This window comes from Hippoglossus stenolepis, chromosome 22 (genome assembly GCF_022539355.2).
Source record: "Hippoglossus stenolepis isolate QCI-W04-F060 chromosome 22, HSTE1.2, whole genome shotgun sequence".
NCBI lineage: Eukaryota > Metazoa > Chordata > Actinopteri > Pleuronectiformes > Pleuronectidae > Hippoglossus > Hippoglossus stenolepis.
In genome coordinates, this window is record NC_061504.1 from 14,174,159 (window position 1) to 14,201,676 (window position 27,518).

The window sequence follows — 27,518 nt, forward strand, 5'->3', positions numbered from 1 at the left end:
AACGAGCTGAATGCCATTTTTCGCTCCTATAATAATATTTCATTGTCTCGCGGGGGTTTAGATCCAGAGCGTCACCGACAGAAATAGCAGAGGCTTGAGGAATCGCCGTCGTGTGCGCGCATGTGAGCGCGGCCCCGGCGCCCCTGTGAAACCGGGAGTGTAGCCCCGCAGTGTGAGGGGGCGGGGCCCGGGTCGAGCGGTGGGGAGGGAGTGAGGGGGGCTCGTGGGGGAGGCGGAGTCTCGGCAGTCCTGGCAGGGCCGCCATTTTTGCAAAGGGAAAAGAGACTGGTCTGAGGGGATCTAATTTCTAAAAGTCGCCGTGGACTAAGGCTCAGTTTTAACGGTTCCGAGGTGATTTTTAGCCTGAGTTCGGGTTCCCGAGTAGAACAAGAGGCAAGGGATTTCTCACGGGAAGCAACTTTTTAGAGGACACGCTGAAATACAAACATTTTGAAGCTTTGCTAGGGATCCGCAGTGTGTGGACAGAAGTATTGTTTTGGTTGTGGAGGCTGTGTGGAAAGCGACGGGTCTCCCCCAGCTCCCCTTATTCGCTATTGAGATCCTCCAGAGTGGACATAAAACGGTGAGTACACCACATTGAGTGTTTGTTGTGGGTTGAGCACAAATCCGACCTGGAAGGCTAACGTTGGCTTTAGTTAGCTGGCTAGGCGCATCATGCTGATGCTGGCTAACGTAGTTCTCGTATCAGCTGAGCTTAGCTCGCTTGCTAGCTGGTCGATATCGTTAGTTCGGGGTCTGCAGGTGCTATATCCCCTTTGGTTCGTATTCACTTCAATAAAAAAAAGAAACCCGCTAAGTAGATGACGCAAGTTTCTACTGTAAGTGTCAAGTTGGAAAGCGTAACGTCAGGAGACCACTTGCTAGCTAGCGCATGCTACTAGCTCAAATTAGCTTGACACAGACCAACCAGGGCTCTGACTTTTCGCTATAGTGTGGCAAAACACGACACGCCATACAAAGATGTCGGGCCAATGTTATTCTATAATAGTAGGGGTCCGTTTGACGTGGTTAAAGCAGCATTCACCTCAATTACACATTAGCGGTAACGCTGCATTTGAATTGTCTGTCCCAGAACGTGTAACATTTTCGCCAGAGCAGAGCCAGTCAACAACAGTTAACATTACCAGCAGTGAACTTGCCCTCAAAATACGACATATTAACAGGATTCGTGCGTCGCCTGATTATAAATAGAGACAGAGGGGCGCTCACTTGATGTTCAGTGTGACACTGCGGGCAATGTTGCGCACGATTTCATCCGTTTTAACGTAAATAATGTTTCCCCCTAATGTAACGTTGCCCGCTTTATTTTCAAATACTATTTGCTCTGCAAGTCGCTGCAGCGTTTGGCATATGCGCTAGCCCCTCTTCCAACCTTATGTTACTTGAATACACGGTTTTAAACATTGCCACTCAGTTTGAACGACGTAAATTTACCATTAGTTGCAAACTGGTGGTTCCCATCCTGCTCACCCCAGAGCAGGGGGCATTATTTCCGTTCAGCTAAATCTATACAATGCCGCTGTTCAAAGCCGGAACAATGAGCTTTTACATGCATGTACACAGACATATGGTGTTAAATCTATGTCCAAATCTACTCAAAGCACAGGTCAGCTGTTGAAATAACTTAAATGCCCGGGTACATTGCGCAGTAATCTCACAGGCTGCTGAGCTTTTATAGAATCGCCACTACAGCGAGATGGGTCGAGAATGGATCAAATGTCGAGCGAGGAAATGGTGGCTGCTGTTTTGTTGTAATCGGACTTAAAAGTACATTTCGCGATAACACTTAAGTTAGATTCAGGGGTGTATTGGGTTCAATTGCTGCAAGCGTGGGGGAGGGGATGTTCCATTTGGGCATCTCGCCTCACACAATTCGTAACTCCATCTCGCTCGGCAACCCCCAGCCCATGCTGATTGTCGCAAATGATTTCCACTGGACCTTAAACATATTACCGTAGGAATGCGCAATCGGCTTTGGTTTGCCCCAAGGAGTTATCTCTCAACGTTGTCGCTCTTTCCTGCCTGTGACGAGCGAAGTATTAATCCACTTTCGCGTCGCTGCTAGCCGGCCGTGCTAACCCTAACCCACTGCGCACTACACAGCTAGCTTCCGCCAGCTCCCGCTAGCGTTGTGCGTTTGCTCTCCACGGATGTTTTTTTTTTTTTTTGACCTTTTATTCGCGGCCCCCACAATTGCTAGAAATCCCGAGTGGTCACTGTGTGAAAGCGTTGCTGCCTTCGCTTTTCTGTCAAACACACATTTACGTGCTTCGGGTTGTTCCACTGCTCCGATCGCCGCCTGCTACATTTCGACAGGCCATAATTGCTAGCCGATTAGCTCACGGGCTCTGCTTTCGACGAATTGGACAAAAAAGAAGCCCACTGGTAACAACACAGACTGCAGCGACAGGGTGATACTTAAGGCAGAGTGTATGAAAGAGGCGATTGAATGCAATCTTGGGGGTTTTCTGTCCGTGGCGAGCCTCCCCTGGTTACACGATTGTCTCGCCGTCCTGAGAAAAGCGCTTTGAAAATGGCGACAGCACCAGGGAGTTGTGTGGTAACATAATAGCAACGTTGTGCCCTCCACACCCCTATCGGCAGGACTGACTGCAGCGCCGACACACTCAACGGGAAGCAACTACACAACACATGCTTCTTTTTTTTTATATATCTTAGCCGAGGGTTGACAAAACAATACGAACAAACAATTTGGATTGTCGTCGTGGAAATACACAACTGCGTCTTTTTGGGGGGATTTTCGTCACAAAGAGTCAGAGATGGGTTGGATAGATTGTGTCTGTTCCACACACACACACACACACACAAAAACGAAAAACACAGCAGCCCTGTAACGTGCGTCACGGCTTATGCTTTTTGCTTGTGTTTCGTGTTTTGATGTCTGGCACATGAGGATTGTTATTTAGAGAAATGATACAATAAGTACGAGCAATATACATTTAAAACATCAAAGACAACAGAGTGACTTTCATCAACGTACACGAACACACCCCTCAAAATAAATCTATTTAAGGCTCGCTTCTCTCTCACCTGCCCGGAATCCTCTTTATTAAGTTAACACTGTTATGCAGTTTGTCCCCCCACTACCAAGCTTTGTTATTTATCTTTACTGTTTTCGGTTAATCCCTTTCAAATGTAATATGCTTTGTGTTTTATAGAAACACTGGGGGGAGGGGTGTGTGTGTGTGTGTGAGAGAGAGGGGTTAGTTATCATATTAAAGTCATTTGAATATGAATTCAGGACGATAGTTTGATAGTTGAGTGTATTTGAGTACATTCAAATATGTAAACCAGGTGGAAGTTTACTCAATACAAAGACCGAAGTCACCCATGAGATAACAGATATCGTGGTTCTGATATATTTTCTAAGGTAAAATGCCAATCTCCTCCAGTTTCACAATATATATTTAAAGAACATAAAAGTAAAAGAAACACTGCCGGTATCTCTCCAGATCCTCATCTTTTGGACTCTAAATAGTATATGTGAGAAATATGAATGTTTGTGTCAGAATTGTGCCCCATGCTGGCTCAATTTTACCAGTTTTGTCGACCCAGTTTGAAATCTGAATCATTCAAATATACACTAAACTACACAAGAAATTGGAAGGATCCAAATCAACAGTAGTTGTATGGATAGAGTTTAAAGCTCACAAGCTTTCACAATGTTCTGTGTTGTTTCTTTCCTCTACATCACCCCCATGAGATGAACTTTGGCACTCTGTGGAGCTCAAATGTCCTTTCATGCCTATCACCATTTGCCAAGAACATTTTTTTCTAGTTTCCTACTGATAAATTTCAGTTCAGTGAAAAGTAGGACGTTTTCAAAGTTGCTAAAGGGCAATGAGTCATTAGGTGCGTATGCTGAGGTTTCCCTCTGAAGCTTGCATTATCATCCAATCTATCAACCACATAAATGTGATTTTTAACTGCAACCAGCGTTGTCGTGGTTATGTGAGTATGTTGTATTGTTGTCAACATCACTGTGTTGATGTATTATACAAATACGCCACAAAAGCATGTGGGAGTAAGAGGAGGAAATCAGGACACAGACTTCCACACTCCTGCATAACATTTGATATAGGCAGGCAGGTTGGAGTCTCTGTATCATTATTCATCTCATATACATCACTAAGCACCTGAACGGTTTGTATAGCTTCTGTCCATTGAGGACCTGGTTCTTTTTAATGAGTTTCAGCTGCCTGTAGATACGGTTCACTTAATAGTGACAAAGGGTCTTCTCTTTTGAGGAGGATTTTCTGTACAGCTAGATGAGTAAGAGGGCCCTACTGTACTCAATCTGTCTCTGCTACATAATACACAAAATCCCCAGCCATCTTTTTCTTCCTTGTGAAGGAGCAAAGGCCTCAGACCTGATACTCACTCCCCCTGCTGTATAGTGTGTTAAATACCTGCCTGGCTGTATGTTTGCCTGGTTCCCTTGTGCAGCAAAGTGTGCATTCGCTTGCTGTGTTAACAGAGATGGTGACAGGAGGTGAGCTGCCACTCCCCCCTCTGCCATAGGGACGGCACACTCTGCTAGGCAGCCGGGAGACTCCACGGTCTCAAATGACACACCTTCCCTCCAACCATAACCCCTAAACACACTCTCTGACACAAAGTCACATGCCGAACACAAAATATTTGTTTTTTCAGGCCAATCAACTGAGAGCGAGACAATAAAGAAGTCAAGCAAAGGCACAGGGTGTTTATTAGTGTATTAACATATTAACAGGGCAGATGAAGGTCACAATCTCATCAGCTTTCTCTCCGACACTCTCCCTGTACTTGGAAGAGCTCTCCTTGTTTTTATGCTCTTTCCCCGTCTCCAGACAATAAAGTCTCATACCTGAAACAGTCGCATCTCTGTGTCGGTGAAGCGTGAGTCTCTGTAGACACACATCTCACCTCAGAGGAAGGGGGCTAAGCTGTGAGGTACCCAGATCCTGAGAGACCCAGATACAAAGCCGGCCAGCTCTGGGGCCCAACACAGTCACATGGCATCCCAGCTGGGACGAGAAGCCAAGGCTCAGGTGACCTGTTTTTGTGCTGCTAGTTGGGCCGTAACAGATCCCTCTTTAAACTAGCAAGCTGCCTCCCTGACAGGTGGCTTTAGGGCTGGGGCTCCGGAGGCTGCAGCCGGACTGCACCGTCCTTACTTTCTTCCTGTTGCTGTGCCTATGTTACAGTTGCATTTATGGGTAGCAGCACTAGGAGGGATAGGCCAAATAAAGAGATGTGCTGTTAATGATGGTGATGTAATGGCACTGCGGTGCAGGCGTGAAATTGATCATCAAACACAGCTGTAATGGGACCTGAGTGGCTCTTAGTGTTTTGCCCCGTAGATGCGGAGTAGCCTCTCCCAATTTTCTTTGCTCACACATAGCTCACATTTTATTTAGCGGCACAATGCATTCCCCAAATGCTTTAATTAGCTGCCAGCTGCAGATGTCCCTGCTTGTCACTCTCTGGTAAAACCAGGGGCAAAATCAGAACTACTTTAACAAGCACACACAGATAAAGCTGGCGTATGAAGTGAATTAGTTGCTTTGGTGTAAAAATGTTTAAAGGAACTCACCATTGTGCTGTGATACTCTGTAAGCAGCAGTGAGTCGGAGATGGAGAGATCGTACCCGAGCGATTTTCCGTGAACAGACATTACTCAGACTGCGGGGGGGCTGCCCCAGGTTAGCTGCCAAACCCTTTTCCTAATGACTTTAACTCGCTCATTTCCTGGTTGTTTGAACTGAGCACACAGGACATGGGTTTTTTTTTTTTTTTCCTTGCATCTTACCATTGCAAAACAAGCCTGTGTGACAGATGCCAAGCATGTTGTGATGCGCTTTTAAATGACTGTCCCATGTCCACATGGAACTGAACATGTAACCATGAAGAGATCTTTGTTCTTCTGCAGCACTGCTGGCCCTAAGCCTTTATTGTGTACTAGTTGCTAGTTGGGGTACATGAGCACTTCTAAGTCGTCTGGCCTTTACAGTCTGATGAGGTTATTAACTTGCACACACATCAACACAACTCTTAATGTGGCCCTTAAATATTGCTTGTGTGGACGCTAACATCCACATCCCCCTGCTGTATTGATGTATGACTTCACCTTCAGTGCTTGAGTGCACGGGGAGTGCTGGCAGCCATGGGCACACTGATTTATGAAGGACGGGGCAGATGCATTGTGTCCCACTGTGGGCACCGTGAAAACGAGGGCCAGGCCTACATTCCATCTGGGTCATGCTTCCTGTGTATATGGCTCTCCTTGTGTGAGTTTGTTTTATCCATTTGTTTGCGAGCTGAGTCATTGCAGCCAGCAGTGAGGACGGCGTAAAGTCACATCAGCTTGGCAGGGGAGCTGTGGGATTCAGTTGGAATCCCTCATTTTCTCCTGCTCCTCCTCTTTATCGAGAAACATAATCTGCCCGGACTTGGCTGCGAAAACAAGAATGAAAACACTGTTACACATAGATCGGTGGTAATAAACTGAGGAGTGAGGAAAGCTGTTGTCTGTAGCTATGTGGTTTGAGTGTGATGGTATGGGTTTTCCCTCACTGACTTCAGTGCGGTTCTGTCTTAAAAGGATAGTTATACCCCACACAATGACGTGACTGTGTCCCCTCACTGAGGGAGGGAAGGAGGAGAAAGGAGAGACTGGGTTACGCTATGTGCTCCACTCTGCCACCCAGAGTCCACCCAGGCTGTGTAGCGTCACTGTCAGACAGACCCCATGTACACCTCCCCCACCCTGCTGCCCTCTGAAATGGAGGGGCTGTGGATGATTTCTAAAGCTCTGTACAGCGCATGGAAATCTCCTCAGAGAGCACATGAAAGGTGAACAGTTGTAGAGAGAAGAGACCCAATGTAAACCGTAACCACTTCCATCCTGTGGCTCATTTTTACTACTGTCCACTTTCGCTGCATGTCTCCCTATGTCTCATCTACTCACCCTCCCCTCTGCATGTTCCCCATTTTCTCCACCCCTCGTTCCTCATATGTTTCCATAACGGCAGAGGATTTGGCCAAAGGTGCCTTTAAATGGTCTTCCCAGCCTCCTTGTAATTAGGAACAGTGTCTGCGACACTCCCCTTCCCCTCCGCTCTGCATTACTGTCTCAGGTTTATTTAGGAAGTGCACAGAGTAGGGAGAGAAATCCGGCTGGGCGGGGTGACTGGGCACAGGAAGGAGGGTGATGTGTTTTTTTTTCTTTTCTTTGGCTGCATTTCTCCTTGGTGATGGACAGCTCTTCTAGAGGAAGTAGGAGGAGCAGGCAGAGGCAGTCACAGCGCAGCTCAGATTTAGTCAGGAATGCTGCTGCACTGTACTTGTTTTTCTTTCTTCCGCTCGTCTTTTGTCAGTCTCGACTGTGGCCCGCTGCAGTGCAAGTGTGTTTGCGCACCACGAGAGGCTCCTTATAGAGGAATGTTTGAGAGGACAGGGCAAGGGGTTATCTGGCTGTGTTATTTTTGGGGGGTTGGTTGTGTGTGTGTGTGTGTGTGTGTGTGTATGTGTGAACGTAAGCTTTATATTCCATAGTAGTGACCTCAGGATTCCCTCACTGGGTCTGGGGTTGAAGTGGAGACGAACCTCTTGGACGAGAGGACAAACATACTATTTTGGAGGGAAGCTATTAACCAGTGCTAAAGTATACTGGGCCTCTCATATAATACAAAGGGGTGGGTGGGGTTGTTATTTCATTTTTAGACAAACTTTCCCGTCCTTGTTGAAAGTGAAGGTTCTGGTTAAATCAGCTTCCATCATGAAATGCAGCTGTGGTATTCGGACTCGCATGAGAATTTGGAAAGTGATCCCACCAGTAGCCTTGGCTGACACACAGTCTCACAGGGGTCTTCTTCCTTCTATTAATTAGGCCTGGAGATGACAGCTGTCATGTCTGTGAGCCTCTCACCAGTCCTGCTGGCTCACACAGTGATATTGGGTGAATTAGTAATTGAAATAAATCTAATGGTTCCGTTGCTATTTAGAAGAACAATAAACTTTTGTTGCTACCGAGAGATGTTTCCTTCACATCTGGTAATAAAATACAGGCTTCCTAGAAAGACACTGTACATGTCGGGGTAATACCTCATAGGCATGCAGAGATAGGTTTTGGCGTGATGCACTGTTGTTGATGGCCAAAATGTGACGTATGGTCCTACTCGATACATGACATATCCTTGCTTTGTAACCCCTCTCCCATCTACACCCCGAGCCGAGATCTGAGCTTTTGTTTGGCCCCAGCGTGCATGAGCAGGCGGAGGTGTGACCTCCAGCCTATTTTGTCTCGGCATCTGTCCCTCCCACTAATCCCGCTTATCAACAGAGCTCTCTGTATCAGGGGCAGCCACACTGACATATGCTCTCGTCTGGATTCAGACGCAAATACATGGCTTAATATTCCTATCGTTACTATCCACAGTGTTTAATTTATGAATCCATCAAACCACCTACCCGGGGACCAAAAGGACATAGTCGATGCCTGATGCCTGATGCCTAATATAATCAATCATTGATGAAGATCTTACAGATGCCTTTTCCCTGTGCTGTGCTAGAGAGTCGCAATGACTTTCCTGTTAAGAGGATGTGTGGGTGTGCAGTTGCAGTGTTAGATTTTGTTTGTGTGCATGTGTAACCAGGATGAGCGTACGTGTGTGAGCTCGGAGCAGAGCAGTCTGTCGAAGGGGGGAAAAAATGGCCTCTGTGTTTTGTTCTGTGTGCGTTTCTCCTGCCTCCTTTCATGGCGGCTGGCTGCTGTGTGTTCTCTTGCTCCCCTTAGTGGCGGGAGCTTCCTTACAGTGCGGCCCTCTGCATTCCAGGCAGAGTGTGTGTAGAGGTTGCTTTAGCGCAGTTCACAGCAGCAGCTCCAGGCTTCACCTCAGAAAACCATATCCTCTCGCTTTACATCGGTTAACACCCCGGCTCTGTCGGAGGGGGAATTCCTCTCTGACTCTTCCCTGTCCAACACTGTTCTTGGTATGAAAGTATGAATTAACGTGTTCTGGAAATACCCCCTTTTCACTATGATTTTGTAATTTCGGGTTTGCTAGATGAAACCTTGCAAATGCTTCATACTTGAAATGAAACTAATGACACATCATCCTGTGTGTCAGGGGATCATTAATATATACTTGCCAAAGGTTGCTACACAATACTAATGAAATTTCTTTGTTCCCTCTCTCTATTGTTTGTCTACTTTTTCCTCATCTCCTGCATGTTCAGGCCTTGTGGATGCACTTAGATGTCTGCAATGACTGCTGCGGCTGGCATGCCTCAGTGTTTTGGACTCCCATTCTCTGGACTCAGTAGGACAAGAACTGATCAGCAGAGAACGTCATGAGCATAGTCATCCCAGTGGGGGTGGACACAGCAGACACCTCATACCTGGACATGGCGGCGGGCTCCGAGTGAGTAACCCCCACAAAACACCCCTTGTTCATTCTTGTCAATTTCACTCTCTCCAAGCTCTATAATCTTTCACCCCTCTCCCCGCTTCTGCTCTCATTTCTCACCCTTCTTTGGTGTTAGTCACATACACTTGACACTTATTCGGTCTAATATGATTTCCCCTGTCCCTCCTCTCCTTTGAATATGCCCCAACAAGCCCTCTGTAATGACAGAAGCAGCTCAGTCATCTTTTTCTTTTCTGCGTGGCTTGATTCAATCCTCTCTTTTTGCATAGAGCTCCTCTCCCACATTTACACAGTTACCGGTAATGGCGAAAGGAATTTGCAGTCCATTTGCTAGGCCCCTCCAGTATCGGCTCTAATGGACAATTCTGTCTTTTCATTGATTATACTGGCACTCAGCTATTGCTCGTCACAAAGACATTTTGAGCGTTCGGCTATTAACTACATCTGCCCATGAAGATAAAACTGGCATTGAGCCCGAGCATATAGAAGCACACATGATTTTCCCTGATCCTCTCCTAATGCTCCAGGTTGATGTTTGCACATGTGTACGCTGCGATCATTTAGCGAAGCAGAAATGGTGCATGGAACCATGGCAACAAGCCTCCTATTGCCCCTCCTCTCTGTTTCCTATAGTCTTTTCAAGGACATTGCCGTGTTTTTTTCTGGTCAGATAAATGAAGCAAGCGGTTCTCGTATGACTAAAGAATAACACACGTCATCAACTTATGGAGGTACTCCTGTCTCTTTAAAAGATGGAGTGCCATCCCCTCTGCCTTCATCAGAGCTGTTGCCTTGACAGCTTGTGTTGCCATGGTATCTGCACCTCGCTCCCCTCCCTCCCCTCTGCACTGCGCAGGGCTTGTTGCCATGGTCACTGGCCTGAGTGACAGGTGGCCCTCACGTAGATATGGCGTCTTAAACAGTCTCACTGCACCCCCTCGCCTCCCCCTCCTTCTCCTCCTCTCCACGGAGCTGTGCTGCCACAGGGGGTAGGAGTAAGCCCCTGACTTGACTCTCTCACTCACTCTTTGTCCGTCCACGCTCTGTGTCCGATCGCCTGCTGCAGATTTATTCTATTCAGATAACAAGCTTGAAAGGGGCTTCCACCTATTGCTGCGCAGGTTCCCTCCTGACCAGAGGGACGGAGCGTAGCTGGACACGCACATACGCACGCAGCTAGCATTGTGTGTAGAGCATTGTGAGTGCGCCAGCCGAGTCTAGGAACAGCGGGGCTGGCTACTCACCAGAGAAACAGCGTCACGTCCTTTCCACATCCCCCTGAAGTCTGCATCAGCGTGACCAGCTGTTGGCTAATGTAGTGTGTGTCCACGGTGACACACAGAGCCTAGCGTGCGCGCACACGGTGACCGAACACGTAGTGTTGCCATAGCAGCGAGCGAGAGCTCTTTGGGAGTGAAGGCGTTGCCGCTGGCTGTTCAGTGCTGCTCTTTTCTCTCCTGCTGTTGATCTCTCCATTCTCCACACTTGTCCACTCTGCCTCTTCACCCTCTCACAGCAGGTGCTTGCATTTTAAATGACATCTGTTCCTTCGTTAAATACATGACATCTATATGCTATAAATAGCACCTAGGGAGCTGCCACCTTGAATTAAACTTCAAGATCCACACTTCCGTTTTATTCCACCATCTTTCTCTCCCTCATCTTTTTTTTTTATCTGTGACGCAGGCCATAGGTGTTGGTTTTGGAACTTGAGCATTACTGACTGCACAGCTACAACCCTCCCACTGATGTGTACTCTGACTCTCTAGCCCCTCCTTCCACTTCAGAGGAGTGGTGATGTGAATGATACCAACCCTCCAGTTATGCACACATGCATTCAAACATGCTTACGTACTTCCCACTGACTAGGCGGGCTCACTTATATGCCACCTGTCACTGTGCTGTGAGTCCTTTTTATATCACTCACTGTTTCACTTGTAGGTCCAACTAAAAGAGTGATCGTTGCACTAAATGCACCCAGTCTCACTCTGTTTTATAAAGTGGAGGCTTTAGTCTGGTTAATGATTAAGTGGAGTAAGTGTGTCAGCCCACTGCACACTCTCAAGTATGATTTTAAAACTTTCCCTCCACTATTTTTACTCTGACTGTTTCTTCATCCGTAAACATTTAGACAAATATGTGTAGGTGTCACATAATCTGTTGTGTACACACGCACAAAAGCACACACACACACACACACACACACACACACACACACACACACACACACACACACACACACACACCTTCCCCTGGTTCTGCCTCCAGACCTCATGCATGCACTTACATTTTCACTTTGACAGTGAGCGGCGATACACACAGGAAGTGTTGCATAGTGCTCTTACGGCATGCAACCGGAGCAAAAGGGCAGAGAGAGGCTCACGCGGTACCGTATCACCACTTTACCTTTGGACTAACTTTTTAAAAAGGTGAGTTTAGATGAGGGATAGTGAGAGTTATGTCTATTTTTATTTAAAAGTTTACGAATGCTATTAATACTCGCTCCAACTACTTAGTTATTATATCTCCTAATGGGACTGTTTGCTGAACTTCTTTTCTGAATAGGGTTTTTAGAATGTGTCACAGAATAAGTAAAGCTGAACAGTGTTGCACTGAAGTACTGCTCAGCCTGTTCCTACACTCTTCAAGTCTTCTGTACACATCTAACAGGTTTGCTTGGTGTGCTTTTCTCCATGCTTTTGCCTTGTTCAGGTAAACCTGCCGGCAGTAGGTTTCATAGAGTTTAAGGTGCAGTTCTTTTGTTTTATGTCCATGGGACGTTAAGAGATAAAAAGAGCAGAGAGGGAAAGAAGTTCAACCGCTACTGAACACATTAACTAAAACATAAAGGTTTTTGTCTGTCTCTGGCTTTGGAGTAGTTTTCTGAACAGGACTCTGTAAACCGAGATGTTTTTGCATGATTGAACCATTAACACATAGATATCTGACTTTCGGATTAATAGCTGGCATTTTTTTTATCTCGAAAGCTTCTTGCGCGTCTTGTAACGTTCAGCCTCTTACATTTTCACTTCTTTTTTTGTGTCCCTGTTCATACCTGATTATCTTGTCTCATGCCTCATGCGTTCTGCCAGCTCTACTTCCCTCTTTCCTCTGGAGCCTCCCCCCCAGCAACTGAAGAATAGACCAATCGTGTAATAATAAACGTGGGTTGGTCTCAAACGGCCAAACGGGCTCCCTCCCCGGCTGCGCTGTGATCTGAGGGAAAGTGGATTTACTGGTTTTGTATGAATGAGCTTAAGAATTCTGGGTTTGTTGTTTAGTGAGCATAAGAGGTAGCACGTGTTGATTACCTGGCTTGTAGGGGTAAAAACTTGTATAAATGTCTGTTATTTGTCTCAGGTTGTGAGGCCTGTGCGTTGTGAGGCCAAGGTTTAACTGGATTTGCAATAGCAGTCATACTGACCCTGCCCTCTGTCAATGTGACTGTCATTGCCTTAGCGTTTTCCCTGCTAACCCTTCCTCATGCACACGCACACTTCCTCACACTGTTGGATGAGAACAATGCACGAGTTGCCCTGTGTAACCACGTTATTTTTAGTTTTTCAGTATAAAGTAAAATGCGTTCTCTGTTTGTGTTGCTGCCCAGCAGACCAGAATCGGTGGAGGCCAGCCCTGTGGTAGTGGAAAAGTCCAGCTACCCACACCAGATCTACAGCAGCAGTTCACACCATTCCCACAGTTACATTGGCCTGCCTTATGCCGTGAGTACACACACACACACACACACACACACACACACACACACACACACACACACACACACACACACACACACACACTGTTTCTTCTCACTCTCTTACAAATAAGCTTCATACTGTGAACCCTCTGTTAATTATTGAGTGTTTTATGACAAGCTCCCTTTTAGGCCAAAATATCATTGACCTGTAACGGGCAGGTCCTCAATATTTTTCTGATATAGGAAGTGAGAGCTTCATTAATCAGCAACTATCTTTGCAATAGATTAATCATTTAGGTAGTTGATTTAACTTACGTGGAAAACATTTTATAGTTCCAGCTTCTCAAATTGTTTGCTTTTCCTTATCTCATAATATAGATAAGATATTTATTTACATGGATTTTCGGTTGGACCAAATATTTAATGACACCAACTTCAGCTCAAGTTCTTTGGTAATCCGTCCACTAGTTTTTGTGTAATCTTGCAAAATAACAAACTAACGAAGGCATATGAAAGCATTAAGAGCATAAAAGTTAATCGATAATGAAAACGATCATAAGTTTGAGTCCTGTCAAAGTCCCTTCTCATATTACTACTTACATTAAGACTTTGAGGACCTCTTCAGTTCATTCTCTGAAACGGGAACATGCTACACAATTTGGGGTGTTTGCTTTTTGTATTATCAACTTGCTAAACTGTCTATTACTTCCACCACATAACCCTCATGTCTTCCATCCTCCCGCCAGGACCATAACTATGGGGCGCGGCCCCCACCTACACCCCCGGCCTCCCCTCCTCCCTCCATGTTGATCCGACAAGGAGAGGGAGGGTTGTTTGTTCCAGGGGGCCAGGACGAAGCATCCAGGGGCACCACGCTCAGCACCTCAGAGGATGGCAGCTACGGGGCTGACATCACCCGCTGCATCTGTGGCTTCACCCACGATGACGGCTACATGATCTGCTGTGACAAGTGCAGGTAAAGAGTCCGATTAGCACAAGTAGTCACACGCCTTCACTCGTGTTGTTCTGTTCATTGTTTACCAGATGCTTTGTATGACATTAGCTGATGAGCCAGACATCCGTTTCTCCTGAGACCTCCCTGGATTTTAACATTGAAGCAACGTCAAACAATGACTTTTCAAAAACCTGCTTGTTGTGATTTCTTTTTCCCTCAGTGCCTGGCAGCATATTGACTGCATGGGCATCGACAGGCAGAACATTCCTGAGACCTATCTGTGTGAACGCTGCCAACCACGACACCTTGATAGGGAGAGGGCCATCCTGCTGCAGACCAGGAAACGAGAATGTTTATCTGGTAAGCATGACGGCATAGAGGCATATGCAGGCCCCCAGTCTCTGTAAATAAAAGCTTGTGGTTTAGTTTACCTGTAGAGCAAAACAAAGTTATATTTACTTACACTGAGTTGGATAAACTACAGATGGCATGTATGCTGCCAAATATTATCAAATTCTGAGAGCTCCTTTCCCCTGTGGAAGATACACCATGTGTCACAAGTTTTCTTTGTGAGGTTTTTACATGGATCTTTCAGTTCTGCTTTTGCCTGTTTCCTTGCTGCAGTAAATGGCCAGCTTGTTAGTGAACAGAGCAGGTTGTAGGCTGTGTCAGGGTACAGCCTCCTCCCCCTGCAGGTTTAGCCATATTTTGAACCGCCTGAGCCTGGGACACACTGACACCTGCTGGACAGATTATTAACGGCCTCTTTCTAATCTGTGCTGTGACAATCCTTATCTTCCATTGTTGTCATTTGGCCGACTCTTTTTGTGCCTTTGTGGCAGCTGAAGCTTTTTATAGCCTTGTTTCTTTATTCAGTTCTCTCTTCTTATCACTAATGTGTAATTATGTGCTTATTCAGATGGGGACACCAGTGCGACAGAGAGTGGAGACGAGGTGCCATTAGAGCTGTACTCAACCTTCCAACACACGCCAACCACCATCACCCTGACGACTGGGCGCCTCGGCCATAAACAGGTTGATAAAAAACGTAAAAAGAGTGGCGATAAGGAGCCTCAAGCATCCTCAGCCCGAGCCAAGAAGGTCCGCTTGACTAATTTGTAAAACCAGTAATAAGGCATGTTGTGTTTTATATGCTTGAATTTCAAATAACGTTGAAATTTCTATTTCGTTATTCTTTCAGGCCTTCCGAGAAGGTTCCAGAAAGTCCTCCAGAGTAAAGGTAAACTCTAGCAAGCAAAACATAACCACTGTCTGTATAATCCTGTGTCCTCTCTTGTGTCTAAACATCAACAACTGCTGCTGTTACTTTCAGGGTGCTGCTCCAGAGCAGGAGCCGACAGAACACCCGTCTCTGTGGGAGAACAAGATCAAGACGTGGATGGAGCGTTACGAGGAGGCCAGCAGCAATCAGTACAGTGAGGACGTCCAGGTCCTGTTGCGTGTTAAAGAGCAAGGGGACGGCAAGAGCCTGGCGTACAACACACATCCAGCCTCTTTCAAACCACCTGTGGAGGTATACCTTACATATAGTCTGCTCTAGAGTATTAACTCTACACTTACATCCAAACACACAAGCTCTACTTTTACGCCTGTCTATAAAGATAACTTTCACTTTGGATTTTAGTGCCTATTTAATTTTATGGCCTAACCAGATTCTGTGTTTCTCTTCTTTCCAGAGTCAAATTCAGAAAAACAAGAAGATCCTCAAGGCGGTGCGAGACCTGGCCCCAGACTCCCTCATCATTGAGTACAGGGGAAAGTTCATGCTTCGACAGCAATTTGAGGCCAATGGTTACTTCTTCAAGAGGTCAGGATGCTGGTCACTTGTCAAAAATATTTCTCAGAGGAAATGTCTCATGAATTTAAATTGAATACTGCTCCATTTTAGTTTATGCAGGTCAAACACTATGAGCAGCAAGGGAAAAATATTACACTGGTGAATTATGACCACTAATGCATTGATTGTTGTTGTTTCCCCTTTTAGGCCGTACCCATTTGTGTTATTTTATTCAAAATTTGATGGACTGGAGATGTGTGTGGACGCTCGCAGCTTCGGCAATGAAGCACGCTTCATCCGTCGCTCCTGTACCCCCAATTCTGAGGTGAAGAGACATCCTGAAAATTAAATTATAACAGAAATTTCCTTTTGATTGATTAAGTTAAGCACAGCCCTAATATTTAACCCTAGCCCTATCCCTGATGTTTTGCCTGTGTCCATCATCCTTTAGTTTTTACTAATGTGTTGCTCAACCTCCCTCAGGTGCGGCACGTCATCGAAGACGGCATGCTGCATTTATACATCTACTCATTGAGGCCTATCACCAAGGGCACAGAGATCACCATTGGCTTTGATTTTGACTATGGCAACTGGTGAGTTATGAGGAGTTAAGTGGAATCACTGCAGAAAGACACTGTTATTTTTCCTTCTAACTTCATATTTGGCTTTGACTTCATTTGTGCAGTAAATACAAGGTGGACTGTGCCTGTGTGAGGGGGAACCAGGAATGCCCGGTGCTCAAGCACAACCTGGAGCCCACGGAGAACTTAGGTTCTGGAGGTCGCCGCCGCGGGAGTCGCAAGGACAAGGAGACGGTGCGGGACGACCTGGGCCAGAACCAGAACATGGGTTTGGACGGCGAGGGGAAGAGCAAGAGTTTATGCGACGGCAAACAGAGAAAACTTTCTCCTCTCCGCCTCTCCATCTCCAACAACCAGGTAAGATCCCACTGTTGCGATCATCACACTGAATGCACCAGATGGCACTCTTCTTTAGCGCTTGACTGCTCATGTGTTACATGGACATTTTGTTAAAATACATTCAACCTTGTTGTCCATGCATGGAATTTTGTTTGATCTTTGTAAAATGGTCTGTGCATGTGTTTTCCATTGTTAGTCACTCTTTGTTAGTATACATCCTCTTTAATTCCCTGTTTTTCCCAATCATCCCTTTTTATGCATTTTCGCTTTCCCGATAAATGATTCTGAGGACACAGTTCAGATTTTACAGCACACGATACTTGTGGTGCCACTTGTGCAGGAGAGATGTGTCGCAGTGTATTTCTCTTTTGTGCAAGTGTAGACATTTAAGGCAGTTTAAGAAAAGCTCATGGATGTGTTAACTGCAACAGAGTTTGTTCCAGAACAGCAGTTTTAACGTTAACGACACAAGGTTCATTCAACAGTTGAAAATTAGAGAAATCTAGTTCTTGTCTAAGTTTATTTGAGAGTTTGGTTTTTGACCGTTTAGCGTCAACCCAGCGTCACGTAGCTTAGGTTGTAGGATGGTTTAGACTTTAAGAAATTACTTGAAATGAACTGCAGACTTGTGTCACAGCTGAAAGAAAGAAAAGAGGAAATGAGATGTCAGAGCGCAGGATCTTAATTACTTAGAAGGATCACTTTGACGACAGGTCTCAATGTGTCAGCTGCTCTGTTCATTCAGGAAGAGGGTCCTGATTTAAACAGGTGTGTTTTGTGCACAGGCTGAACCTCTAAAGTAAAAACACCAAAGAGTGACACCCCTCGTACCTTTACAGATTACCCCCCCCCCCCTTCCCCTCTCTCTTTACCTCACCTCCCCTCTCCTCCACTCTTACCTGTCTCCCTTGAGTCTGTAGCCAGACTGAATGATCAGCCTTGATAAAGTGCCATACCCCCCCTCTTCCCTCCTCATACAGGATCCTGAGTTATATGAGGATCTTGAAGACAAAACCTCCGTTAGCAATGAAGTAGAGATGGAATCAGACGAGCAGATTGCAGAGAGGAGGAGGAAGATGGTAAGTGTGCCAAGCTAGGGGCTACAGCTTCTTTTGTGTGTTTTTTTCCCAAGCCATAAAGCCAACCAGCAGAAAGAGCAAACATTAAAATGCCCCCTGTTGCACTGGGCATGGACCGAAGGGGGCTGTGGCTTGGATAGGAGCAGCTGTCTTTTACCTCTCAACCTTAAACCTACCCTACTCTTCATCAATCATTTGCTGCTAGCACCATTACTGTTGCTGTTTTACAAATGTCTTTATCCCTCATTTATTCCTGACCTTGCTCTTCTGTCCCCTCAGAGTTATATGGCTTTGTGCTTGTGTGTCATAAATTTTATTTTCCTCATTTTCATCTTTTTTTTTTTTTGGTCACAATGTTAAAAAATGAATCCGAACCCAAGTGCCACATACTCATACACATGAGTGGGAACAAACCCTGAATATTGTGTTGCCTTGAGACTATCTCAGAGTGTTCGTTATAGTTTGAATATAACTGTCAAGTCAGTTGAAACGCCCCGTTACCGGTTCAGCCATTCTCCATTCCCCTGCCAAACCGCCTCATGCCCCTGAGCAATGGGATCAAACACCCACAGGGCGAGCATGGTACACTATACTGACACAAACACACACTCTGGAAATTACCCTGCAGTCAGCTCCATTTCACACGGCCGACCCAAAGTTTAAATTGCTGACTCATCTCTGGCCAACGTACAGTTCTGCTAATGGCCAGATAGGGATGGATAGTTGAAGAGAGGGGATGAGAGAGAAATAGAGAGGAGGGGCTGCAGAGGGTAGAGCCTTGTTGCCAGGGCCACATTGACTTTGGGAGATCCAATAGTCTGCCTTCTATGGAATGTGGCCCAGGAGAGAGAGAGAGAGCACTCCGCCGCAACAGCAAAGAAGCATGCATTCACACGCTGACAATCACAAGCGTAGTAGATGCATGTGGGTGTTCTAAGTCCATGCTTTGACAAGGTGCGAGGGAGATAACATCAGTGTGTGCTGGCTTGATATCCTGCCTACTTAAACAGACGTGCCTATCGGTTGAAAAGGCTGTTTGTGTAGTGCTCCGCTAACTGAGCGTTTGGCTGTTGATTTCCTAAGTAAAGCCTTCACTGTGCGCTCAGTGTTTTTTTTACCTGGCTGCAAGACAAATTTCCCCTTGAGGACAATGAAGACAAAACTTCTTGTAGTGCAACATTAAATATAGACCTAAAATACTTTGGCCACAAACCTCCATAGTTTTCCTTTTTTGATTCTGTTTGTCTGTGAATGTTTAACATTGTAATGTAGGACAATTGATTGATGACCATGCTTAGACGTTACTGTAAGGACAGAAGTCCTGAACCCATTAAGAGCTAAGGCGCCAAATAAGACATTTGATAGCTTAAGCATTTGGCTGCCATTGTAAATCATTGCCTTTTTCTTAAAGTTTGTGAATATTAGTACAGGATTTTTGTTTTCTTCATTGATATACTGCTGTAATCTGCCTCAATAACGCTCCCCTCTTCAGCCATGGTGTGAACTTTAAAAACTTTTTTGCAGGTTAAGAGCATTGAAAATATACACTACATTTCCCATAATACATTTCGCATTTTTCATTTCTCACAAGTATTTCAGCAAATCACAATCTATTTTATTTGTACATGTCTTTAAAATGATGACATACAAAACTCACACACGTCTCATCCAGCTCTTTAGGGAGAAACATGCACATGTCGCACCCGGTCTTAAAAGTTTATACACACACATGTTGCTTCAGGACTAAATAGGATAAAGCGGTTTGCGACTTGACATTGACGAAGGTTTAAAAACATCAGCTGTAGAAAATCCCCCTAACCTGGAGGCGATAACAGGAGAAAGTTACCTCAATATTTGACAGTTGTCTCATCAGTACATTCCTAAAGTAGCTCTCTAATTGGCAGTGTCTTCTATAGTAGGGTATTACAAAGACCTGACACACCACTAGAAAGTTAGAATCCACATCTGTTCAGTGTTGTTGAAGCCTTGTTTAGTGGGGACATGTCTCTTCTAAACTAGGCTGTCTCTTTATTGAACATTCAGGCCAGCCCAGCGGAGCAGTCCCATCTCCCTGTCGGGGCGGCTTCCAGCTGGAAGGGAATGAAACACAAGGAGGTAAACTTGACCCGTACATAGCCAAACCCACTCCACCCATTTACCAGCCTCCCCCACCCCCAAACTCTATGAGGTGACTGACTGACAAACATCTGTCCCGTCTTTACAGACGCCAATCTTCGGCCTGACCTATGCAGAAATTCTGGTGTTGCCTCTATGTTTAGTGGTATAGATGTATTTTCAAAGGGGGTATTCTGAACGAAGGTGGCGCTCTTTTTTTATTTTGGTGGAGGTAGCCATGGTTTCCATACACAGAGCTGGGAATCTTTTTGTGTTACAAATATGCAAACAGGAACACATAAGGCAGGACACATTTCAGATGTCTGGTCGTCCCAGTTACTTTTTGACGCAGCCTCACAACATTCTCCTGTCGCTTCTGTCCGGCCTCTCCCTTTTGTTTCTCGTATTGTGAAAGGGAAGGGGTCACTTTCTTCACTTGTCTCTGCACTTGGCACTCAGCTAGAAAGGCTATTTCTGCGCAGCACATATTTACCCGAAGTATTTCTCCCTCTGGGGCTCTGTGGGTGAGGTAATATTTAATGGACTAATGCGTATGCTCCCTCTTCCTCTCCCTCACCCCCTTTTCCCCCAACCCCCACAACTAACCCTCTACAGACACGGGAAGAAAGGAAGATGGAGGCCATCCTGCAAGCCTTCGCCCGCATGGAGAAGAGGGAGAAACGCAGGGAACAGGCCCTGGAGCGAATCGGCGGTTGCAAGTCAGAGATGGGGGGCCGCAGTGACATCAAGGAAGAGCCTCCGGCCACTCCTGAAACAGAAGATTCCCCAACTCTCATGCAGGTGAGAACAGAGCGAGAGAGAAAACCTTGTAGTTTGCTGTTTCTTTTGAATGTTGGGTGACATAAATACTTGAGCAATCGCACAGAGAAGCCAAACCTTGTTTTCAAAGTAGCCTCTGTTCTACTAACCCTGGCCAAACAATGTTTTCCCAAAAATAGTTTCTTTTAAGTCGTATTGAAAAAGAATGCTGGAAAACTTTCAAGATCAACAAAAACATCTGACCAGATTTTGATGAAACCAATATATATCAGCAATTTTAATTGTTTTAATAAATCTAAATGCTTGACTGTCTTCATCACAGCCACTTCTGGAGGTCAAAGAGGAGCCAGGACTAAAGCAGGCAAAGGTCAAATCCTCGAAAAACAGGAAGAGTTTCTCAAGAAACCGCACGCACATCGGTCAGCAGCGCCGGCGAGCTCGCACCATCAGCACCTGTTCGGACTTGGCCCCAGGCTCTCCGACTGAGTCTATTGAGCCCATGTCCAATGACTCTCCTGAAGGGGAGATCCCCACTGCACTGGAGCCCGAGACCATGGCTTTCCAAGCAGAGGACTGCAGCCCTCCGCACAGCAGCTCACCTGCACCTGACAGAAACCGCTCTGGGAGCAAGAACTTCAAAACTAAAAAGGTACATTTCCATTTTTATTTCTGTACGGGCAACGTCATCATTACTGAGCAACTCTGTTTGTTTTGGACTTTTTTCATGGGCTTACAACTTTGTTTTTAAATTGAGCTACTTGGAAACAAAGAAATTATTGATTGATCATTTAACATATAAAACATATTTAACTTAATAAATTGTCATTTAATTTGCTAAATGTTCTCAAACTTTTCAACAGCACTTTGTCAGCGAATGGGTGGGAGAGAAGCAGCAGGACCATTGTGCAGTGCGAACCCCCGAGCCGATCCCAGAGAGACCACTGAGAATAAGCAGTGACCCAGAAGTACTCGCCACACAGCTGAACGCCCTTCCAGGTATGGCCTGCTCGCCGCAGGTCTACAGCACGCCCAAACACTACGTTCGTTTCTCGTCCCCATTCCTGGCAAATCGCAGCCCCACAACTCCCGGAGTCCCCACAGGGAGACGGCGATCTAGAGAACTGCCAGAAACTCCGCCAACCACAGGCTCCTGCAAGAAGGTACAGAGTCTTGCTACAGAAATATTCGTGTTTGGCTTTTTGTTACAAGTGGTTTTTGTTACATATTGTCTTTGAGTGCATCCGCCAATTAAACACTAAACATTTTGCAGTGTGCGAAACTAATTAAAGGGTCAGATTGAAATGTGACCAGTTAAAGAAGAGGATAGAGCAACTTGTTTTAAGCTGCTGTTTTACTAGTTTCACTGAAGTTCCCTCTTCTCTTTTTCGCAGCGATGGTTGAAGCAGGCTCTGGAGGAGGAAGGCTCCCCCATCCCAGCCAGACGACATAGCCTCCTCATGCCCTGTGAGGGACCTCTCAGCCCCTCCATCAATGGAGACTCGGACAGCCCTCTACCTTATAATGGCATCTGCTTGCTACCAGGTCAGTCTTTGTGAAAAATGCCCTCTGTTCATAAAAGCAACCTATGTAGAATAAATCTTACTTAAGTCAGTATTCAAAAAGCGCTTGGATAAAAACTCATGAATGCACAAAACTTTGCTTCTTTCAGAGTTGCCCACACCTTTGAAAAAGCGGCGGTTGAGTCCGTTAGATGCCTGCATGTCCGAGGGTTCGACGCCCTACGGCTCCCCATGTGCAACGCCCACCAGGAGCGAACAACCGGAGGCACCCGTGACGCCCGTCTTACTCGCGACCCCTCCACGTCCTCGGACAGAGGAGCCCAATACGGAGCCCCTGCCCAGCACCCCAACACAGACACTTACTGCCCCTCAGGAGGTAAGGCTGGTGCATGAAGGTGGCTTCTGTGTTTGTATGCGAGGAAAAACCCGGAATAACTGAAAGTGTTTTTGGTTTCACAGAGTGAATCTTCTGACGAGAGCTCACCAGAGGTCAGCCGGAAACCCAGTGTGCAAGAGGTGAATTTACACAGCAGCAAATACGGTTCTCGAGGATCAGTGATTATCAGACATTGTGGAGCCTGCCAAGAACTGGATTAGTCTCATTTTCAGTTCATCAAGACAGATTTGTGTGCTGCCTCATTAAATATTTAAAGTTTGAAAATGGAAGGTCTAACCAAGGTATTTAATTTGAAAGGTTAAAAATTCAGAAGCAGGATATATTTCTGACATCATATGGCTCGACTGAGCCAGAGTGACTGTACCTCTGATGTCATTATTTGACATGACAGGGTTTCATATTCATTTTCTTCATTAAGACACATATTGATCCCTCTCTTCTCCCCCAGGCTGATCGCCCGCCTTCGTTGGTCTCTTCTCCAAGCAACAGGGCTCCCAGCTCGGATGTGCTACCGACCGAAGCCAAGCTGTCAGTTCCAGAGAGTCCACAGCCCCCAGTGACGGAGCCTGTGGACTGCGTAGAGGACCGGGCTGATGCTGGAGTTGTAGAAGGCAATAGCGAGGCTCCCTCGTCCGCAGAAACTCTTGCTTCCTCTTTTCCCGGCTGGATAAAAAGTCCAGAGAGAGTCCCGACTGGGGCAGCTGGCCTGAACTTCTCCCCAGTCAACTCAAACTTAAGGGACCTCACCCCGTCACACACCCTGGAGCCTCTGGTGGCTCTTTTCAGGCCTGAGGCTGCAGCTGGGACTGCAGCAGTGTCCACAGCAGTGACCGGGCCATTGGTCAGCGCTCAAGCCCCCTTCAGTGAAGGCCAGGGGCAGCTCTTTTACCCCTGCGCTGAGGAGGGAAGCTCACTGGGATTCTCTCGCTCACTGAACGGGGACGGCAGCGGCGAGGCAGGAGGGTCGGCACAGAACCCTCCACAAAAGAAAAAGGTAGATTTGCAGAAGTCCTGTCAGTAATTTACTGATAATTTTGAGCTTTCATTATTCTCTATATTCAAATCTGCACCAATTCTACATCACAATTTCATCATTTGTTTTGTGTGGCAAAAGAAAATTATACGCGTTGTACCAGAGCTGCTACAATTATTTTATTTAATCTGTTGATCAAATATATGAAACATTACCTAGTTCTTAGTCTCATGTGTTTGTTAATTTAAAGTGATGAGGTTTGCAGTGATGTGTACAGAGGATCATTGTTTGAGCTTATTTTCTGTACCACACACACACACACATGTGGATCAGGGGATGATCACAGTGTCTATTATGTCTGTGATTGTCCAAATGCTGCCACCTAGTGGTTCGATGTAAGACTTCCCTGTGTATAAATGACACTGAGGTTCTCTCTTCCCAGGTGTCCCTGCTCGAGTACAGGAAGCGTCAACGAGAAGCTCGCCGCAGCGGCTCCAAGACTGAGTGCAGCTCCCCCGTTTCCACCATGCCGCCTCTGAGCATGGACGCCTTTCCTGTCGCTCTAGAGGCCGCCAGTGAGCCTCCTCCTCCCCCCCCTGCTCCCACAGTACTCTGCAACGCCGCCACCAACGCCCCCACGGTCACGGTAAAAGAGCCTCAAACCAATGAGGAGGCGGAGGCTGCTGCAGAGAAAGGAGAGAAGGAAGGCGGGGAAGGACAGTGGTACGTGCTCTCAGAAAAAAACATGAACAACCACATATATTATCAAGTTGTTACCAAGCTCGTATTATCATGTATGATTGTAATGGTCCTAATGTTTTTCTGCAGGACGTCGTCGACTTCCGTGGAGCAGGCCCGAGAGCGGAGCTACCACCGAGCGCTGCTGCTCAGCAAAGATAAAGACACAGGTGAGAATAGAGATACTGACACCGACTCATCTGGATGAAGAGTAACTTTCACCTGTCAGTCATTCTTACTTTTCTTTACTCTTCTTCTAGATGGTGAGACAGAAGGTGGTGACACGCCTGCACTCAGAGACTGTCCATCGCCAGGTCTTCAAAAGACCCCGACCCATGGAGTGAGTCCTCATGAGACTGTGACTTGTGATTATAGAGTGAAGCCATTGTTTACATGTTTTTAAACTCAGGTATTAAGTTTGTAGTATTTGTGTCACGTGTGGAGCTGCAATTAAAAAAATCATGAACACAATTTAACATCTTTAAATCCTTGTTTCCAAAAATTTAAATATTTAGATTTTACATGATGGTGATCGGATTCATCTCAGCGATTTCTCAGCAGGTGTCTGATTTTGCCTCTCTCCTCTCAGCCCGTCTCTCCCGGTGCCGTCTCCCAGACTCCAAGTCGTTCAGTGAAGGAGGACGACGCAGATGCTCAACCTCGGACGCCAAATCTGACAACGCCGCCAGCGAGCAAACCCGCAGGACCTAAGCCGGCTCCTCTGACCCCCACCAAGCTGCATCAAGCCCCCCTACCCTCCTCTCCGGTCCACTTCCCTGGATCCTCACTCCTCCACTCCCCCAAGCCTCAGGCTCAGGGCTCGCCCTACCGCAGCCAGAGGGCGCTGTTCTCGGCGCAGCCTCAAAACCAGCCGCAGGCTCAGACTGGCCCCGCTCCGTTCCCCCAGTATAACGCACAGAGTGCTCCCCCGCCACCTCCCCCTCCTCCGCCAGCGCCTCCAGTCTCCACAGCGTATTTTCCCAGCCAGAGCCCCTCGCCCGCTGGACCCTTCCCTGGGTTCAAACCTTCCGTTACCCCCACTTACCCCCCCGGCTCTCAGCCCTTGATGCAGACTCTTCCCCACAGTGTTCACTATCAGAGCTCAGCCGTGCCTCCTCCACCTCCTCCTCCACCTCCACACCCGATGAGCGGCCCCACCCTGCTCCACGTCAGCCTGCAGCCTCCTCCCATCCAGCAGCACCAGCTCCTGCTGACCACCGTTCCCCCTCCGCCTCCTCCCCCTCAGGTTCAGACGTCCCAACAACCGCAGCAGCAGCAGCCTCCTGTCGGCGGCAACTTGTTGTCGCTCACTCCTCCTCCGCCGCCTCCACCTCCTCCCCCGGCCCCATCAACCAACCCCCAGATGCAACCCCACCACTTTCAGAACTTAGGGGGGTTTCAGCCGGCACTGATGCATCAAGGCCCCGCAGCCAATCCCTCAGTGCCCCAATCGACGTACCCCCCACCCCTTCAGCAGACCGGACTGCCTCCACCTCCACCTCCCCCTCCTCCCCCCCAACAGACTCAACAAGGCCAGGCCCAGGCCGCCGCCTCCCAGATGCCTTCTGGGACTCGTGGAGCTCCTTCGTCCTCCACCCCCTTCCACAGCTCGGGGTACCTTAGCACAGGGTGGCACTGACCGCCCTCTCTGCTGTCGGCCCCGCACCCCCCACCCCGGCCGCCCCTGAGAACTCAGCCTGAGAGGGGCGTGTACCATAAGCTGTAGATATGTTTTCTATGTACCTGAACACATGGCCAGTGGAAAAACAGCTGATTGTGGGATAAGAGGGTACTTTTTAAAATAAAACAAGGACAGAAAATTTTAGAGAAAAGGACAGTGAAATAATCTTCAAGACAGACTGTAAAAATAAAGATGGACGATCCCCCGTCTACCCCCGGTGCTCATATCCCTCACTGTCTGGCCTCCCTTTGTTTTGTATATCCTTCCTGCGACGGAGAGGAACGCTCTCTGTTCTGTGTCTTGTTCGGACTCCCGTTGTAAGGCCCCGCACTTTGTTTATCAATTGACATTCCAGCCTGTAAAACCCCCACCCCCCCACCCCCCTTTCCTCTTCCTCCTTTTGTCAGTTATTCCTTTTACTTCCTCTTCTCTCTCGTCTCGTCGGCTCTCTACACCATTTCTTTGTTTTAATCTAGTGGCTCATTATAGCAACGAGAAAGCTTTTTGTATAGAGAAAAAAAAACACAATTATTTTTTTTATTCCTCTGTCTAACAACAAATATCTGTGCACCGCTGCAGATTCAGAAAAAAAAGACCCATTTCTGGGAGCCTGCCTCACCGCCCCCGGGAGGCTGCACTCGTGTGTGTCTGTGTGTGCGTTTGTGTGTGTGTTTGTGTGTGTGGCTGCTTTTGAGGAGGAAGGTGTGTGTGTGTGTGCGTGTGTGCGTGTGTGTGTGAGAGGTTTCGTGTAACGAGTGCTCTTAGTCTTCTGAAGTAGGCAGAGTGGTCTCGCCCACAGGTAGGACGTTAGCGGTTTATTTTTGAATATCAATGGTTATTTGTAGAAAGTGTAATTTAATGTATAGGTGGTTACTCCAGCTTTCACCAGGAACAGGTTGTAAATATTTGCTTCTTTTCTTTTCTATGCTTGTACAATTCGCTCCCATCCCATTTTGAATTATCGTTGTAAATATGAACGCTCTTCTTGGCAAAGCTGAATGTTTCTGTGACTGTAGCATTATTTTTATTTTATTTTCCTTCCCTCTCCGGACTCTTCGACTTTGTCCTTTTTTCTTTTTTTTTTTTTTATTATTTGTGTGTGAGTGTATGTTTGTGTGGAGGGGAGAGACTCACAGACACTGCACTGGTTGGCTATTTTCATGGTTCATTATAATAAATCACTGTAATGACAGTTTTATACCACTTGTGGTGACGTGTGTCTGGGAGAATTTGTGCCACCGTCTCCAGTGCCGGCGTCTCTGAGGTAAACATCCACTGTGGTTGTTCTGCCTTCAGGAGAGAAGAAGAAACATTCAAGGACGGAAGAAAAGCTCGTTCAGGGCTGAATCTGTTCAGTCACGTAAAATGTAGATCAACTGCTCTTGGATAATGTTCTGGAGACACACACACACA

The 27,518-nt window shown here is 46.7% G+C and overlaps 1 protein-coding gene across 3 annotated transcripts; it reads left to right on the forward strand.

Annotated features, from left to right (window-relative positions):
• Positions 1-260: 260 nt before the first annotated feature.
• On the forward strand, positions 261-27,310 carry kmt2e (lysine (K)-specific methyltransferase 2E). Of its 3 annotated transcripts, XM_035146979.2 has the most exons (25): positions 261-583; positions 9,262-9,446; positions 13,063-13,174; positions 13,896-14,125; positions 14,325-14,464; positions 15,024-15,205; positions 15,306-15,344; positions 15,438-15,638; positions 15,802-15,932; positions 16,110-16,227; positions 16,386-16,495; positions 16,588-16,840; positions 17,803-17,901; positions 19,945-20,016; positions 20,632-20,817; positions 21,119-21,445; positions 21,657-21,956; positions 22,188-22,338; positions 22,466-22,692; positions 22,776-22,832; positions 23,162-23,707; positions 24,129-24,409; positions 24,515-24,594; positions 24,685-24,764; positions 25,014-27,310. In XM_035146979.2, the coding sequence occupies exons 2-25, from the start codon at positions 9,376-9,378 to the stop codon at positions 26,061-26,063; spliced, it is 5,043 nt and encodes a 1,680-aa protein (XP_035002870.2). In that variant the 5' UTR covers positions 261-583; positions 9,262-9,375; the 3' UTR covers positions 26,064-27,310. The 3 variants fall into 3 exon arrangements, with proteins under 3 accessions (XP_035002870.2, XP_035002866.2, XP_047194617.1); XM_035146975.2 differs by lacking the exons at positions 261-583; positions 9,262-9,446 and adding an exon at positions 11,715-11,881; XM_047338661.1 differs by lacking the exons at positions 261-583; positions 9,262-9,446 and adding an exon at positions 11,715-11,881 and having other exon boundaries at positions 15,024-15,139.
• The last annotated feature ends 208 nt before the right edge of the window (positions 27,311-27,518 follow it).